This window comes from Uloborus diversus, chromosome 7 (genome assembly GCF_026930045.1).
Source record: "Uloborus diversus isolate 005 chromosome 7, Udiv.v.3.1, whole genome shotgun sequence".
Taxonomy (NCBI): Eukaryota; Metazoa; Arthropoda; class Arachnida; order Araneae; family Uloboridae; genus Uloborus; species Uloborus diversus.
This window is the reverse complement of record NC_072737.1, coordinates 12,808,407-12,826,857: the sequence shown is the minus strand read 5'-3', so window position 1 is coordinate 12,826,857 and position 18,451 is coordinate 12,808,407. Positions and strand designations below refer to the sequence as shown.

Sequence of the window (18,451 nt, the reverse complement as noted above, 5' to 3'; positions counted from 1 at the left end):
AATCAAAGAGATCTTCATTGCTCCTGTGTTTAATTTATAATATTTTTTTTCTCTTTTTTGCACTGCTTCATGTCATACACTCGATAGTATGTCTTATAAATATATTGCCAACTCATGCGATATTTTTCGACTAATACAGAAAAGCGAGAGAAAGTACCTCGCTTTTGAGCAAGAATTTAGCTTCATCTATATTTTTAGGAAATATTTTGTTAGACTTATTATAGAGACTACATTTAATTTTTTCTTTATTCTTTAGCTGTTTTAAAAAGATATAACTCTTGGTATAGATAATGTTTTTCTGCATTTCAATTTGATGAGGCACCATTTTGAAAAAAATAACTCGAATCCGTCGAAACCGGCCCTATTCAGATGGGTCAACGAATATTTGGAAAAAGTTACCTCAGGGATGCTTCTGACTATGTGAAAACTGTTGAAATGTATAACTGCAATGCATAAAATTTGTTTCAACCAAATTTGGTTGATGTAAAAACGTTTTGCGCCTATGCAATATTCTTTCACACCTTATCAGGTTGGAATTAGGCTGTTGAAATTCTGCTGTCATGACCTCAACTTACCCTCTTGTCTGACCTTTTTATTTTCTTATATATTGATCTATTTTATGGGAATTTTATTTGGATAGTTTGGTTACTTGGAGCTCAGACTGTCAGCGCTTTGCAGTAAGAGCAATATCGATCTCCTGTCTTGACCTTTATTTCCCGTCTTATCCTAAATCCTTATTATTTTATACATTCAGAAAATCTCGATTTTATTCGCTCAGTCCGTTATAAATGATAACAATGACATGCTCAGAAATTTGAGTAGCTCGGTTAGTTGGAGTTCGAACAGTCGGTACTTTGTAGTAGGAGCAAAATTGTCTCAATTTTATCCAAAATTGTCTCCTTGTCTTGACCTTGATTTCCCATCTTATCACAAATACAAATTTTCTCATACATTCAGAAAAATTCCGATTTCATCCGCTCAGTCCGTTATGACTGAAAAAGAAATTATGTTCGGAAAATTGGACAGCTCGATTGATTGGTGCATCGAACAATCGGCGCTTCATAGAAGAAGCAATATTTGCGCAATGTGAATCAATGGGGGCAAATGTCGGCCTTGTTTTTTCTTGCGCGTGAGTCTTATCAACGATTCCTAAATACAAAATGTCTGTCGCTTTCTCACTTTTAACATAGAGCAAAATGATTCCAATAAGCAAATTTCGGTACTCTTGCTACTGCCACCTATCGAAGGTCGAAGGTATTGGAAATTAATAGCGGAGCTAAGCAATTGGCTAACTTCTAAGTTTAAATTTTGGAAATAACCAATAAACACAATCTGATTTGAATTGTTTAGATCCATCGCCATAGCAGCGCTATCCTTGTATTGCCGCCAGGTAGCGTTGAAAGTGTACCGGCGGAGGATCACTTTTTGAGGCAAGTGTGACACTAGCCCTTCTTTTCCAAACTCACTCCTTACGGGAGTGGATCGTTCCATTTCCCTTACAGGTGGGGAAGGTAGAGATATTCGCTGCTCTCGAAGCAAACTAATGCGCATGCTCAGAAACAGCGTGCTATTTTGCCATGTGTGACCATTTTAAAACAAAAAGGCCGTTTTCAGGGCCAACTTCAATTAATTTGGATGACGACTCGGAACGGATTTTGGATGATGAAAGTGAACTGAAACATTAAGGTTATGACAGTAAATTACTGCACCTAAGCCAGGGCTAAGGCAGAACCTCATGCAATATAACATATATTTGCATTAAGTTGATGATTAATGATGCAGAATGCTTACTTTAAAAGGAACTAAGATAGCATCTTTAGTTAAATATTTGATTGTGTATAAAATAATTTGGATGAACTTTAGTGATGAAAACGTTTTCGGCAGTTATTCATAAAAAAAAGAATAAAAAATTGAATCTTAAATTTAGATAAATTCAATCAATGATATCTTTAATTATATATTCTAGTAGATTCTATGTCATGATTAATCAAAGACAATTGATCAATCCTTTAAAATACAGCTAATACAAATACAAATCAAAATTTTCATAAAATTCTTAAACTCAATGTGTACTATAATCAAGTATTCATAAGTCTTGCTAAAAAATTCAAAAAATGAACCGAGTACAGATTTAATAATTTTCTGTAAGCAAAATATACTGTTTATTTTTTGCTTTTTTTTTTTTTTTGTTTGTTTTGCTAAAAAATTAATTAAGTAGAGAAGAAAGTGATTTTATAATAATAATGACTCAAAAGTACAATTAGAACAAAAGAAATGTAACTCGTAGGCAGGGCGCCCCAAACTTAAATTTGGGAGGGCAGAAATTCTTAATTTGCGGAACAGAATTCCAACTTGTGCCAAATGATAAAATATGGTTAGACACATATCGATTTTATAAAAACGGATATTCTGACATTGGAAATCAATCTTGCAAAGATGTCGCCAAATCGTCGTTAGAGAATATTTGCCGAACAAGGAAAATTTTCCAGGAGTGAAGTAGTACCTCAGCTTGTAGAAAAATTTTATTTTAAAATATAAAAAAAACTTGAAAAGCATTATTGCTGTTTCAATTTGAAACCAGTAGATGGCGCCACTATTTTAAATTCAGGAAGAAATATTCTTCCTTTCCCCACCTGCAATAGTAATGGAACGATCCACTTCCATAGGGAGTGAGTTTGGAAATGAAGGGCTAGTAATGTGACAGGCATTTAGTATTTAGGTGGTCTTATCGGCTGAAGTACATACCTGTTCCATTTGTCGTTCCACCATGGAGCCGTCGAATCTCTTGGGCGAGGCTGCGGTCGATCTGACGACCACATCGGCCGGCTGGTCGTCAGTGGTTCCCGCCTCGTCCGTTTCCACCTCTGCCCGGAAACCCTGGTCGTCTGCGACGTAGTTGACGACTCGGACGGACCCATCCTCGTTGGTGACCCTGTAGGATCCGGTCACCTTGCCGGACGCATCGGAGGACTCCTGGCGAGCGCTTTCGGACGACGCGTAGCCGAAGGAGTAGGGGGAAGCGGAGTTGCCTGACAATTCTGGATAAGCCTGTTGATATGGGGTAAGAAGTAACAAATAAATAATGATACGTAATTAGAGAACATGAGAAGCATAGGGATATACAGTAGGCGCCGCTTAATGTGATCACTTTGGGACAAATATAATTTGATAACAATAACCGACTGATAACAGTAACCGAAAAGAGTCCAGGAGACAAAATAATGAATTTTTTCCAATTAAGGTGCATTTATATTGGCAACCTGAAATTAAAATCACAATGACTCAACTGAACGCAGTTTTAAATTTTAAATTATTAAATTAACAGAATGGAAATATCTGAATTATAAAATGTTAAAGCTAAATTATGCAATTTTTTATCACATAGTAATAGGTGAAGTAAAATGTGACCGTTTTCCCTGACATTCGTAAACCAGTTTCAAATGACATTCAGCTTTTCTATCTTTTCCAGCATGGTTTTGCTTGTTGTTTAAATTTTAATTTAACTTCGCTTTGTTTTCAATCTCGACAGAATTCTTTAACAGCTTACAAAGTAATGGCAACAATGGAGTTCCTACATCAATGCCTGCAACATGTCCAGCGACTGAATTTTTTTAGGTGCAAAAAAAAGTTTTCTTAGGGGGAGTCTGTGGTCACTGGGGGACGAACTTTCTGTAGCTTCATTCCTAGAAAAATTTTGAACTGCTATTGAAAAATACAAAATGCTTCACAGAAAGTTAGTCTCGTCAGGGTTTGCCTATGCATTTCTGTTAATTGAGGAACAAAAACGGGAGAAAAATTGAAAGTTTATGAAAAAATGATAACAATAAACGAAGACGCTGATTACAACATCCGATTTTGTTAACACATGTTAATATACAAGTGATCCGGGACTTCGTGATTCTGATCACATTAAGCGAATGATAACATTAACTGTGATCACATTAAGCGGCTCCTACTGTAGTAAGTGTCAAATTAAAAAATTGGTCCAATGGTTGGTGAATCTCTCCTCTGTCTTGGGGCAAGAGATAGTACTAGTAGCCTTGGTAGGCACTGATGCACAGCATGATTTCGAAAACAAATTCAATGAAAGCCTACCTAGGAAATTATCTTTAACATGTCTTGCTTAAAACTTGAAAATGTCCACTTATATTAGAAAACGTTTGACTGAAATGAAGCATTAAGATGGTAAAAATATAGAATTAGAATTATTCTGATGAAGAAAATAGTTAACAAGAATAATCTTGATCGAAATACGTAATTTTTGTTACAAATTAAAGTGGGGAATTAGAAAAGTCTAAAAATGTGATTAAAGTGAAAATAAAAGTTGATGGAAATAAATGTCTAAAATAATTCTTTGAAAATAAAGACTTGATGTTCATTTACCTGTACAATGGCAAGGCAGACGGCGATGGCCGGAAGCAGCACCGAAACCTGTAAGAAACAAATCTGTGTATTAATGGAACGGTGACATATGTAGCACAGGAATTGAGCTTATTATTTATTATCAATTGGCAACGGTTAAAAGAAAACGAACCACTATGGAAAATTTCAGAGAATTCGATTTTATTTGATTCACAAATTACAACGTTCCGATACAATGTAGAAATTTCGCCTAATAATAAAAAAAAAATCAGACCTCAAAAAGGAGTTAAAAATTAAAATAAATTAACCAATTAAATTTTTAAAAAGGTATTTAAAAACTTTATAAGTTTCATTAAAGGTTAAAATAGGCTTGCAACTCCGCTGTTTTTCTTTATTTTGCCCAGCCGACCACGGTATCGTAACCTCGGCCTCGCTGAAAATTCGCTAATACGGCAAAAATTTTGTCTATTCAGCTACAAGCAGTGCTGTTGTTAGAAAGGGGAAAGGCGCACTTAACTCCCCCGAAATGTTTTGTTTTTCTTCTTAAAGATAATGCAAATATAATGCAAACTAGTTTCAAACTCCCTTTTCTTCTAGTAAGTCTCCCAAATATTTTTCCCAACTACAGCTCTAGCTGTAAGATATACATCTTTCGAACTCTGATGAGAAAGCCCTTGACATCAGACTGTGAACGAGTTCAACTACTTTTGTTGGAAACTTTCTTCTTAATTTTTAAACCTCGGGGGGGGGGGGGGGGGGACCCAAACGAAAACAGTTATGAAAAGAAGTTAAAGAATGTACGAAGATTTATTGCATTTTGAATACATTTCCATTAAAATTCTACTATTTAGCTAGGAGTAGAACTATTGAAATGTGCATTTCTAGTGGTGGTGGTGTCGAGTCCATGGGAATCCATGTGTCTGCAAAACACAGTCGGCCGGCTTCTTGATGTGGCCGGAGTACAGACTGATGTCTATTTTACATATATTTCTAGTGAGATTTATAATTATGAAAAAAAAAAAGATACATACATAGTTTTCTACATGCTGCACCCGAATTAATGAAGTATTCATAAAAAAATAGGAACAAACGGGGGGGCAGGGGGTGACGAAAAAAGACTAATGAAAAATGGAGGCCTCTAGTTTTTATAATATCTAACTTTTTAGTTTCTCGTGATTTTTTTTTTTGTCTGAGAAGGTATGAGCAATTTTATTATTTTCAGAAATGTTAATTTTTTTTACTTTTTTAATTTTATTTTTTTTCTGAAATGTTCGTTTTTTCCCTTCTTAATTTTATTATTTTCTAAAATTTTTTTTTTCTTTCTTTTGAACTTTTAGGTTCTGTTGTTGATTGCTACACGTTTCTAAAGTTTATATTTAAACTGGAATTCCAAACTAGCTTTTTTGGTTTTTTATTTAACCAATATCATATGAAGAAACAATAAACACTAATAAGTTGGAACACTCATTGCAGCTTTAGAATGAGAGTTGAAGACATATATTAAATGTTTATCCATCGAACACAGACAAGGCAAAAAATATAATTAAATCATTGAGTTATATTAATCGTCTGCGAAAAAATAATTGCAACTAATGAGCTTAAAGAATTTGAATTTGCGCTAGAAACATAGCCTCAGAAGCTGTGTTAAAAATAGTTGCAGATCTAACTAAAAAATTCTGAAAAAAAAAAAAACAAAAAAAAAAACATTATTTCATGCAAAAAAGAAATCTACTCTTCCGATTGGTTTTAATGTAAGAAAATACTCCCACCACCAAATTTTCGAATGAATATTAATTACTTTTATAACTATTATCTCCATTAATTACAGTCTCAAAAAGATCATACCAGGCTAAATAAGTTTCTTGGAAAATTCTAAAAGTGATATCTGGCTATTCCTATAACTCTTGGCCGTTCTCAAATAGCAGGACATACATAATAACTACAGATTGCAATACGGGACCAAAAGTTCAATACCCGTATTCAGCATTTTTAAAACCTGATACCGGAATACCGGTACTAATACCGGTAGTTGAAATTGTTCAAAAATTCCTTGAAAACATATTGTTTCTTGCCACATTTCATAATTTTGTCCAAAATTTGTATTATTATGAAAACTTATTAGGAACAAATATAAAATGAAGGAACAAATGTCATAATAAAAAATCAGTACTAGTAAAAAACATAATGTATCTATTGAACTGTCTCTAAGCCTTTAACTCATTTTAGTGCTCAACTTTCCTACAGTGGAAACTACTCTTTCTGAATTCACGCGGGTCGGTGATACTGTTTACAATGCGTGATACGCATCCTCTAATTTACTTGCCTAAAAGTATTTTCTCTTTAAAAAAAATCGGTCTGTTGCATGTCATTTTTGTACAAACTCTTTTGTGTGTTTGTGTTTCTTTCGTATTGTGTATATTTCTATTATTTTTTTAATTTAAAGCTAGTTCAAATTTCTTTCCTGAGAGACGATACTTTTCCAATATTAACATCATTTTCTCTTAAAGTTGAAGAATTTGTGTTTATTTTTTATTAGCCCTTTGGTTTGAAATTTACGACAAACTTGACTAAATTTGATCTTGTTGCTTTCTCTTATTCGTTTTAACTATCTTTTCAAAATTCTTTGCAATTATAATTATATAAATATCTGAAAATATCTTGGAATTCGCGAAACATATTTATGCTTTTCGTCTATGTAAATTTTCAAGGCAATATATAATTTCTAAATATTATCTTGCCAAGTATGAAGCCAAATAGCGAGACAGCACAACAAACCAATACTGGTGCCAACAAATTGCCATTTGTGAAGCGAACAAAAAAAAGTTTTTGTCAAAATTGAGTACAGTTGAGACAAATATTTAAGAAAAAAAAAGTCATAAGGCATTCCTGCAATTGATTGTTTGAATAAATTGTTCATCGGACGTAAGGGGATGGGGGGGGGGGGGGAATTCAAAATTACACTGGAAATTAATTTTCCCAAAAGGGAAAATGAGCGATCAGGGAAATGGAAAAAATAAACATATGGTGCTTTTGTTTAATGATATTCTATTAGTTCATGCTTTTGAAGCTAAATTTTTACATCAATAGATTGATTTCGGTTCTGTATTATGGGGAAATAAATGCACATTAAAAATATAAGTAGATGTTTAGTAAGTTAAATCGAAAATTCTTGAATTAAAACTATTTATTTTCAGCTAATACCGAAAATACCGGTGTTTTCCTCAGCAAATACCGGTATTACGAAATTGCAAAATTGCTCGAAGTACCGGTATTCGGTATACCGGTATTGCAATCCGTAATAATAACTTACATTCATTTGCTTAAAGGATGGTTTTGAATGAGCAGCGATACTCGTCTGCAAAGAAAACAGTTAGTAGTCCTTAGATGCTTAAAATAAATAAATAAATAAGTTATTAAAAATGAATAAAATAAATTATTTTTAAATAAATAAAACCACCTTCAAAAAATACCCAGAAACTAAAAAGCAAAAAATAACTGATTACACTTACATTCTATTTCCTACCCAAACATAGAAATGAAATTTATTTTACAATTCCAGTACAAAAATCAATTAAACTAAACACCGAATTATAAAATAAGCACTGATTTAAATTACTATACGATGAATTACTTTAAATATCTAATTAATTATATACGATCTCTTAATTTTTAATAACCTTTTGAAGTCGGGGCCTCCTATAAACAACAACATAACGTAACTGACAACCCACCGAATCCTGAATTAAACACTAATTTAGCTATACGCGAAATTAGTCTTTAAAACTAAACCTACTCAGTTACTCTAGCTTTATAACTATTATCATCTAGCTTTATAAAGGATAACACACGTAACGAAATTTAAGATTTTTTTTTTTTTACAATAAAAAATTAATATGCACCTTCAACTTTTTTTTGCATTCTTAAAACACATGAAAATTTAATAACTAGTTGAGAAAACTATGAAAAGTATCCAGTAAGTTTGTTATAAAGGGCATTAAAGTTGAAAAATGTTGTGTAAAAACATTTAACAACTTTACAGTAACACACGTAACGAAAGAATCGCCCTCAAGAGCTTTCAACCGACACCAAATTTATGTATGTAGATTAAAAGTAACGCAATTCAAATATTAGTGGTACAGAAATGTATTAAAATATACGTGCAATTTTATTATCAAACGCTATTTTCTCAAAACGTCAATTTTAAAAACTCATGTTCCTTTTTCTTGCAAACTCTTTTTGATAAACTTTGAAATTTTCACCACAGTTCGTTTCTCTGTTCATAATTAGGCTCAAGTGAAATTTTGCTCTAGAATTCACACTTCTTCCTAAATATCTGTTTTGTGGTCAAAAACGGTCTTTTTTTTCATTTAAAAAGTGACTATTGGTTAAAATTTAATAAATTATGAAGTAAACATAATTGCCTTAAAATTTAATAGACTTTTCGATATCTCCTGAACATTCTGTGAAAAATTTAAGTTTCTATTATTAAAACTTTGTGAGAAAAGGCACATAAAATTTAGCTATAAGTAAGTGTATAAAAAGCTTAAAGAGTTGATTATAGGAAGACCATCTATGAAATTACTAACTAACTACAGCGTAGATCGCCTGTTACATTATTATCAGAAGAAATATTTTTCGCTCACTTGGTAAAAGAGAGAAAGAAAGAGAGAAGATGTGTTCTCACCTGTTGAATCATCTTGCTCTTCTTCTGTGAAAGTGAGAGTGGTGCTCTTGGCTCCCGCCAATCTGCTTTTATACATCGTCTGCCTCACGTGAACGACTCTACTTTCTGCATCGGATGAACCAATCCTTCTGCCTCGGCCCCCTCTGGCTAGGTTAACGGGACAAACCACCTGTTTCATTTCATAATCACACCTTTACTCCCTTCTGAGTGATGATAATTGAGATTTTTTTTCCAGGTAAATTATGAATATTTTCCTTTTTTAGTTTTGCTCATTGCCATATCTTTATGAACTTCAAACTTTGACGACAGGAAGGACCCTTAGAGCTGTGGTTTCTTTTCTTTTCTTTTTGCTTGGGATGGAGAGAGGGGAGAGGATCCGATTCCTGTTAGAAAACATGCCTTAAAATAATATTTGTGTAATTTATGCTTTTTGAAAAGACTACTTAGAATAAAATATAAAAATGTTTTCTATCTCTATAAAATTTGTTAACACTGAAAAGTATGAAATATAATAAGAAACCTATGATTTCTTGATTACAACACTCAAAAATTGTAGTTAATCATAATATCTTTATATTTAGGTTAATTCCAAAGCAGCGAATAAAATTTAACTTAAAAATTAAGAGAAGAAGAAATGTAGGTGATATAGTATTAGAATGTCTTCGTACAAAGCTGTATATTACTTATTTCTTCTCTCAAATTTTTAATTTGTTTTTCCGTTTTGAAATTTATTTGAGGTAAAGCTCATTTAAATTTAAAACATATTTACCTGTTGCCTATCTTTTTTTCTTTAAGGTATTCATTTTTATATCAATATAACCGTATTGCGTACAAACAGAAAATAGCTTCTATTTAGCGCAAATCTGCTCTAAATATTTCAAGCTTTTATGCTGGAATTTAAAAACAATTTCGAACAAGTGTTTAGTGAAAAAATGCTTTTAAAAAAGCTTTCAAACGGATGACTTGAATCAACGGAATCTTCGAAAACCCGTATCATCTGAAAATTTTCATTTGTCTAAAATCCACGAATCTATGCTTGCTTCAGTCAGCCTTGAAACTAGTTTGTTAACTTTATAATCAAAATAAATTTTATAATTACTGGTATTTTTCACTATTTTCGGCAATAGTTAAAAAGCGGTATCGGCCGATTTTGAGACAGAAAAAGTGAAAAAAAAGTGATGCGTTTTTTGCTACGAAATTTAACAGAAAGTGATTGCAAAGTAGAACTACAGTCGTTTAAAGTAACTTCGAACCAAAAGGATTTAATTATTCACTCCTTATATATTTTTGTATATTTGACTTCAAAAGAAACTGTAGAAAAGTCCATTGTTGCATTCTGCTGGCAAGGCTAGAATTTCGGTTTTCTGCATTTCATTTCACAATATAATTTGACAACTATGTACACGGCCTATTGACATTGTATAATAATCTAATGATTTTAAAGTGACTGTTTGGGAGCTACTCTTAAATGAGGATTCGAAGTTCTTCAAATTTGGTGCATTCAAATTGAAATCGTAACATTCAATGCAATAAAATATTGCATTATTCCGAAGGTTATCTCTAGATAATTTGCTGATTGATTACAGCATTAGTCTTCTACCACTTTGTACCATTCTGAAATACTAGTTAGACGGTGGGCACTATTTATTTTCAAGAACTAATAGTTGGACAGTAACATTTAATACACAAAAATCATTATTAATGTTCTTGTGTTAAATAAATAATCAATATTTATTATTATTTATTATATAAATAAGGCATTCAAAATCTATAAAGCAAAAAGTTCTTTGTAAAAAGTATTAATCTCAAAGTTAAAATAATTTTTTCATTGCATTTTACTGGACATTGCTTTCTTAAATAGGAGATGTAATGATATTCCTGCTAAGCAATCGCCAATGTGTTCATCTCTAAGTTTTGATCTGTAGCTTAATTTCGTGGTATTCATTGTCCAAAACAATAATTCACACATGTATGTTTAACCGAAACTATATTTTGTTTATGTGGTGCTCTTTTCAACAAAAAAATTTGTTTCGTTCAACTCGAGAGCTTCAGATTTTATGCAGTGAATATTAGGACAAAGTCGTTTTAAAAATCCCATGTTTTTATCTACAACTCTTCATTTATTTTTTGAGCAAGCTTTGAAACGTATACAGGGTGTTCCGTTTTAACCTGCAGGACCTTTATTTTCGAAACCGTTAGTCCTAGATGTATACTTCCAATTGCAAAAATGTTCAAAATTAGATGTGGAGTTGAGATATTGAAAGTTTGAAGTAAAAATAAAAATAAGTCAAAAAAAAAAAAAAAAAAAAAAAAAACTTTTTATACGGGCCCCAGGTCCCCTAACTTATGTTTAGGGAAATAATCTCCATTAAAAATGATTCCAACACAAAAAGTGTGAAATTAGTACGACCGATATTCACCGAGATATAAAACGTAGCGTTTTGTGACTTACACCACTTTTCACTCGATCCGCGTATGTTCACTTTTATTCCAAACTCATTTGAATTGTAGCATTACTTCTCAAGATATAGCAAACACATCAAACAAGAAAGAACTTTCGATTGCACTACCACCCTTAGAACTCTTGGCACTCAAATCTAACCAACTTTTGCACCCTATAAATCTCAGATCTACCTATGTACCAATTTTTGTTCAGTTCCGTTTATTACTTCTTGAGATATAGCAGTCACAAGTAGCGGGAAAAAACATTCGATTGCAAAATCCACTATTGTCGCCAAAATGAAATTAGCACCTGTAACTCTCTCGGGTCTGTATGTAAACCAATTTTTGCTTCTTTCCGCCCGTTGCTTCCTGGAATAAAGCAGTCACGGAAACGAAGAAAACGTTTGATTGCTCTACATCTTTTGGAGAGATTGGCGCCTCTAACTTATGGGTATGGATTCACATAGAGACACATCTGTGCACCAAATTTCGTTCGATTTCATGCAGTAGCTTTTGCGCTAAGGCGGTTGCAAAACGCCAGTCACACCCATACAAACACACACTCACACAGACACATTTTCCAGAAATGGTCAAAAAGGACTCAGGACACCTCAAAACGTGCAAATCTGTCAAAATTCAAATTTCGAAAATTTTCACGGATCCAATTCTTTTTTCACATATTAGTAGATATGGAAGAAAGCAAAATTTGTGCGGCGCTGGAATGAAACATTGTTCTCAGCATTTGTAAAACGTTGAAGAGATCGATAAACTGGCAATAACACTAATAGAAATCTTTCAAATCCTATCATCTTCAGGTTGCACAGTGATCAAATTAATTGAATTTTTTAATAATTTTTTCTTTCTTTCATTTTTATAATTTTTTATTGGCAGGAATTTAAAAAAAGAAAAAAATACATTATTTTATTCTTAGCACAAAATAAGAACATGATTTCTCTATTTAAACACTAAAAGATTGCAGTTGATCTTAATATCTTCATATTTAGGGTAATTCTAAAGCAGCTAATGAAATTTGAATTAAAAATTGAGAAAAAAAGAAATAAGCGGTATACAGTTTTTTACGAATAGCTTTTACTATACCGCCTCCATTTCTTCTCTCAATTTTAAACTTAAATTTTATTGCCTGCTTTAGAATTACCCTAAATATGAGGATATTAAGATTAACTGCATTTTTTTAGTGTTTTCATTTTATTTCATCCTTTTTAGTGTGAACCGAGCTTATAGATCGACAGGGCCCACGAAAGGCAATGTCAGCCTAGTCGGAAACTAGGGGCCCGGGCCTTGGGGATGGGGGTGGATCGGCGACATTGACGCAAAAGAAGAAAAGAAAAAAAAAGGAGAAATAGAAAGTAAGAAAGGAGGGAAAACAAACAAGCAAACAAACAACAACAACAAAAAAAATCTTAACAAGCATAAGTTTCTATGTATGAAAATTTGATTTTGATGTGTCGTACTTTTCTCTTAACTAATTCTAATTAGCAAGTAGAATTTCTGACTAAAAATAATGATTTTTTTTTTTAAATCACTTTTTTGGTATTTACTGTTGCGGCACTTAAAATATAGTTTTTATTTTTTTTCCAAGCAAGCAGCTTTTAATTTTCTTTTTTTTCTTTCTTTTTTTTAATTTCTTCTTTTTTTCCTTCGTTCTTTTTTCTTTCTTCTTTTTTTCGCCGGGAGGTGGTGACAAAAATGACTAGGAGCAAGCCTTGGCTCCTGTGGCCCTGCTTATAAAAATAATCTTTAGAATAGAAAAACATTTTTTTAATTTCATTTTCACTTGACCTTAATCGAATATTCTTAATCATCAGACTCGGTATTGCCTTCGCAATACCTAGGATGTTGCATAGTACGTTCCAAAAGGATGTCAGAATTTCCCAAAGCGAAAACAAAACTGAAATCCCAAATTAGCAAGTAAATCGCCTACTTAGTCCTCACGACACACCATCTTCTCGTGGTAATCGAGTTCCGTAAACAGCAGTTTCGTACCCACGCCCTGATGAAAAGGACTCCCCGCGAGCTGAAAAGCATTATATGCGAATGAATGAGAAAACTAATGCTCTGAATTAGTTTTTTTTATTTCGTTGACGAAACAACCTTTTTCGAAGAAATATTTGGAGCAGGGGCAGAAGTAATGCTGAAGCAATAGTTACGAGGGAAATAGAGATGTCGAAAAAAGCATGTTATTTGACATTTTTTAGAAAATTGAGTTAGTGAGAGCGGAAGACATCAACGCAGTGGCTGCCATACGTCCCAGATATTTTAATTCTGTTGAAATACAGTCATCCCAGGTAACTTAGATCCGTGATTTCTCTGTTTTTATCGGTCTCACTGCTGTTTTAATAGCGTTATTGCATCCCTTGGCATAGAAAGGGAAAAAAAACTTTAAAAATAGTATATGGTTAACTACAAGTAAGAAATACAGTAAGCTGTCAATTATCTGCTGTCGGCTTATGCGCGGTCTTTCACATTTTCAATTTTTTTTTCCTCTCACCAGCGGCGAACAACTGAACGTCAATAAATAAACCCATTTTCACCAAAAAGTGAAAATTCTGTTTTTAAGCAATTACGTTTCTCTCATCCCCCTCTCTCAAGTGACATACCATCTTCCTAAGTCATCGCAACTACTATCCGACCTCGAAAGCCGCGACTAGAACCGTTGAACAGTTCTATTTAAAAAAAAGGGTGACAGCTTGATTAAGAAAATGCTCCATGTCAGCAGTTCTGCTTAGTCAGATATTATTTACTAGCAGTACCCGCACAGCGATGCCCGTGCTAAAAATGTATTGAAGTTCCGTTGAATTAAAAAAAATTGACGCCCCCTCCCCCTTTGATGTGAAATTATCATTTTTCTTTTTATAAAATGCGTATTCACCTTTTCAACAACAACAAAAAAATATTTAATTTTCTTTGGAATTTAAAACTTTTCGTCAAATGATTAAATTAGATTTACATTTGCTCTAAAACTCTATTTAGCGAGTGAAGCGGTTTTTACTGCAATATAAAATATTTCGCCAAATAAACAAAAAAAGACATCAAATAATATCTTTCAAATGTCAAAATAATTCCATAACTCTATTGTTTATCGCCAAACTTACCCAGCAACCACGCTATCATAATCCATCCGTCCCGAACATTGACGACAGATATCAAAATACTTTTAGAAATTAAAATGCGAAAGATTGATTTTGAAAACGTAACCATGGAAACATGAAATAAAATAAGTTTAAGTATCAAATGCAAACTGAGGAAATATACAATGGATTCAAAAAGCGTAACCGTGGAAACGTGAAAATAAAATAGTTGACAACCTGAATCAAAATGACATATTTCGAAATTGATTTAAAAACGCTTGTAACTTTTTTTCCTTTGAAGATAGAAACTAATTTTTTCGACCACAGGTCGAGATATTTCTGGAGTAAAAAATGTCGCTTTTTTCAATGGTGTCAAAAACAAAACTGTGGGACAATTCCTTCACTTTTTATTGATAGATTTAATGAAGAAAGTAGTGCCTAAATTTCAGCTAAGCCTAAAAAAGTTCGAGCTAAAAACGCAAATTACTCCCGGCGTAATGAAGTTAGAGCATCGAAACAAATTGCTTTGAACGCGGAAAAATCTACCCTTTTCAACGATATATAATATTAATATGTGCAAGTAATTTTTCACCCCTTTAATAGCCAATAATAGGAAATTAACGAGAAATTTGGGCCTAAATTGGAATTAAAAAAAAGAGCTATTTATCGGATTTTTTCGAATTATAGCCTATGGTACTCAGTGAGAAGGCACCTTTCATACAGTGAAAGAATTTTTCAAATAGGTGCAGTGGTTCCGGAGATTACCTCGAACATATAAACACACAGAAATTCGTCCTCTCTCTTTATAATATTAGTAAAGATTTTTCCTGATCCGATAAGGATGGGGAATAATAACACAGTAGACCCTCGTTTTACACGAGGTTTACGTTCCACGGAAATGCCGCGTAAATCGTTTATAAAGAGGAGTTGGCTATGATAGTCTTTTGGCAGACATTAAGAATAGGGAAGTTTTCGATTTTTCAATTTTATTTTTATATGATAGAGTAACATGTATGAACATCATAGGTGAAAAAATTTTTTGCGATACGATAAGTAGTTTTTTTTAAATTAATTTTTAAAGTTCAAGCGCCTGTGACGTCAGATGGCATAGGAAGTGACGTCCGATAGGAGAGAAATGCTAGCGAACCGGTTCCCATGTCATGGGAGAAATCGAAGAACGTGCATTCGACTTCGAAGATGAAACGTAAAAGGCTTATCTCTTCGCGTTTCTGGAACATGAAACCTCTCATCCTCTCGGAAATATTCGAATATCACCATTGATATTATTTGAGGAAGATTATTTAGATTGTGCTTTAACGAATCCGGCCTCCGTAGTGTGTTCAAAAAGATTATTGAATTTCTAAAAAATAAAAATATCAGCGCGCTCAAAATGTCCCTAGCGAAAACAAGGGATCTTCGGCGGAAGGCTGCCTATTCGCGCCTTGTGACGTAGGCTCGTGACGTTTCAGAAGAGCGCACTTTTGCGCGTGGATTTTTAAAAATTCATTAAAAATCAACCACGGTGTTTTAAAATTCGGCGATGGTGAATTTTTTAGTTTTGAGGGTCAATTAACAATATGCAATAGCCAAAATATGAACATTTAATAGGTTGCAACTTCCCTATTGTTCTCGGTAGTTCTTTGCAGAGCATTAACGCATCCATGATCACTTGAGTCATTTCCATAATAGAATCTTCCTTCACTAACAAATCAGAAAGATCATTTCTATTGTCTAGGAATGACTCAAAATTTTCAATGTGAACAGTTTTGGTTGTACGTCACCGACGTCGGTATCCTCGTTGGGTTTGGCCTCCTTTGTCATTACTAAAAGATCTTCTTCCAGTGAGTTCTGAACTGTGTGAGTTGATTAACTTTTTTGAAAGAGCTCTGGAAGCAATCGCATAAAATGTCTCCAGTGGCCCAAGCTCGATTATTAGCACTCCAAAACGCAGTCGATTGCGCGTAATCTGCAATCTTTAGGAGTTTGGATTTTGAAAGAGGGGGAAATTTTACGTGTTTGCATTGCCGTATCCGCGTAAAAACCGAAACTCATCTGCGTAAAATAAAATAAAGGAATCAAATCTTAAACTGCGTATAATCGAAACCGCGTAAAATAAACCCGCATAAAACGAGAGTCTACTGGAATAAAAATAACATAAACACAAACCAACACGTATGATAAAGGAATACAATAGAAGACGAAACAAAGCAAAAAAAAAAGGAAAATTAATTTGAATTTTGTCATCTTGAATTCAAATTATGTTTTTCGCAATCACGAGTGTGTGTGTATGTAGGCGTGTGTGTTTGTGTGTGTGGTTAGGTATGTGTTTTGTGTGTAGGGAATGCGTATGTATGTGTAGGCATGTGTGTTTGTGTCTGTGTGCAGGCATGAATGTGTGGGTAGTTGTGTGTATGTGTGTGTATGTAGGCGTGCGTGTTTGTGTGTGGGGGGGGTATGTGTGTTTGTGTGTAGGGAATGTGTATGTGTGTGTAGGCATGTGTGTTTGTGTCTGTGTGCAGGCATGAATGTGTGGGTAGTTGTGTGTGTATGTGTAGGTGTCTGTATTTATGCGTGTGTGTATGTGTTTGTGCATGTGTGTATAGATATATGTGTGTGTATGTGTTTGTATGTGTATGTGTGTGTGTGTAGTTGTGTATGTATGCGCGTGTGTGTAGGATATGGATGTAACCTGGGGACGGATTTCGTTATAGGAGCAGCATCGTGAGGAGCCGGTCGACGGTGATGCTGCAGAGGGTGCTGGCGAGAAAATAAAATGATAGCACATCAAAACAGTGAAATGAAAGCAATAAGCAATAGTGATTGCTCAAAAAAAAAAAAAAAAACCCTCACTTTCGTTATCTCTCCTGTCACTACACCCCTTTTTTGGTAAAAACAGAAGAAACCTGACGAGGTAGGTCGCTCGATAAAATATCGAACAGTACCACATTTGTGCATCTCTTTAGTTCGCTAAAAGTAAAAGTACTTGAACAGATATTTTTATAAAAATATGTGTATAAAAAGCAGTAATTGGCACCTGATACCCCAGTGTATGACACCTTGTGATCCTGTGATTGGCACACATTGATAGAACTGGAAAATTATTTTTTACTTTTAGATTACGTACAAATTTTATCATCATAAGAAACATAATTAATGTTAATTTAAAGTAGGTAATTTTACATAAGTTAATGTTAAATCCCATATCTTGACGTTGAAAAAGTATTTTAGAGAAATAAAAATAAATTTGGAGCGTTACATGGGAAAACATATCGAGAATATTGCTGTTTCATCAGTTGGTATACAGTTTTGATTTTACGAATTATAGCTGTTTCCTGCCACAGAAAAAGGAGCATTACCCAATGATTCTAAGCGACCATAAAAAATTAAACAATTCCCTGCAGTCGCAATATCTGACTGTGATGGTCAAACATATTGGTTTTTTATTTTTTTTTCTCTTAAAAATTTAACAGCACATTCTGTATTCTTCAAATCAATAGTACAACTTACATAATATTGTTGCTGCAAAAATATCAGAAATCAAACTAGTGACACATTGCACAACACATTAGTGACTATTAGCACATGTGTCAATTACTGGGGACTAGCAAAACTGAAGCTCCACTAAATGGCATCCATCATTACTTCAAAAATACAAAAAGGGACAAAAATATACTTCTACCCACTTAAAACCTTTCAACTAAACAAAGCTTTCGAAAACCAAACTTTAAAACATATTTTAAGTCAGATTTTAATGGATTGATGTTTTTGCTTCCCATAAGCCAGCGAAGAAGCTTTTGCAACAAAAATGTCTGATTTGACACAACCCACTATTGTTTCTCTTTCCTATGCACTGCTACCATTTAGTAACATGATT

At 33.4% G+C, this 18,451-nt stretch overlaps 1 protein-coding gene across 1 annotated transcript; it reads right to left on the bottom strand.

Annotated features, from left to right (window-relative positions):
- Positions 1 to 1,622: 1,622 nt before the first annotated feature.
- LOC129226265 (cuticle protein 10.9-like) lies at positions 1,623 to 9,083 on the bottom strand. Its single transcript, XM_054860865.1, has 4 exons — positions 9,047 to 9,083; positions 4,384 to 4,431; positions 2,746 to 3,048; positions 1,623 to 1,673 (listed from the first exon to the last, which is right to left on the bottom strand). The coding sequence occupies exons 1-4, from the start codon at positions 9,056 to 9,058 to the stop codon at positions 1,623 to 1,625; spliced, it is 414 nt and encodes a 137-aa protein (XP_054716840.1). The 5' UTR covers positions 9,059 to 9,083.
- Positions 9,084 to 18,451: the final 9,368 nt, after the last annotated feature.

Bases quoted from the DNA above. Each gene is read 5' to 3' on its own strand.
- LOC129226265 (XM_054860865.1), bottom strand. The intron at 3,049-4,383 runs GTAAATGAACAT...CCATATCAACAG, and splicing joins TCTGCCTTGCCATTGTACAG to GCTTATCCAGAATTGTCAGG. The intron at 1,674-2,745 runs GTATGTACTTCA...TTAATGTTTCAG, and splicing joins TGGAACGACAAATGGAACAG to TTCACTTTCATCATCCAAAA.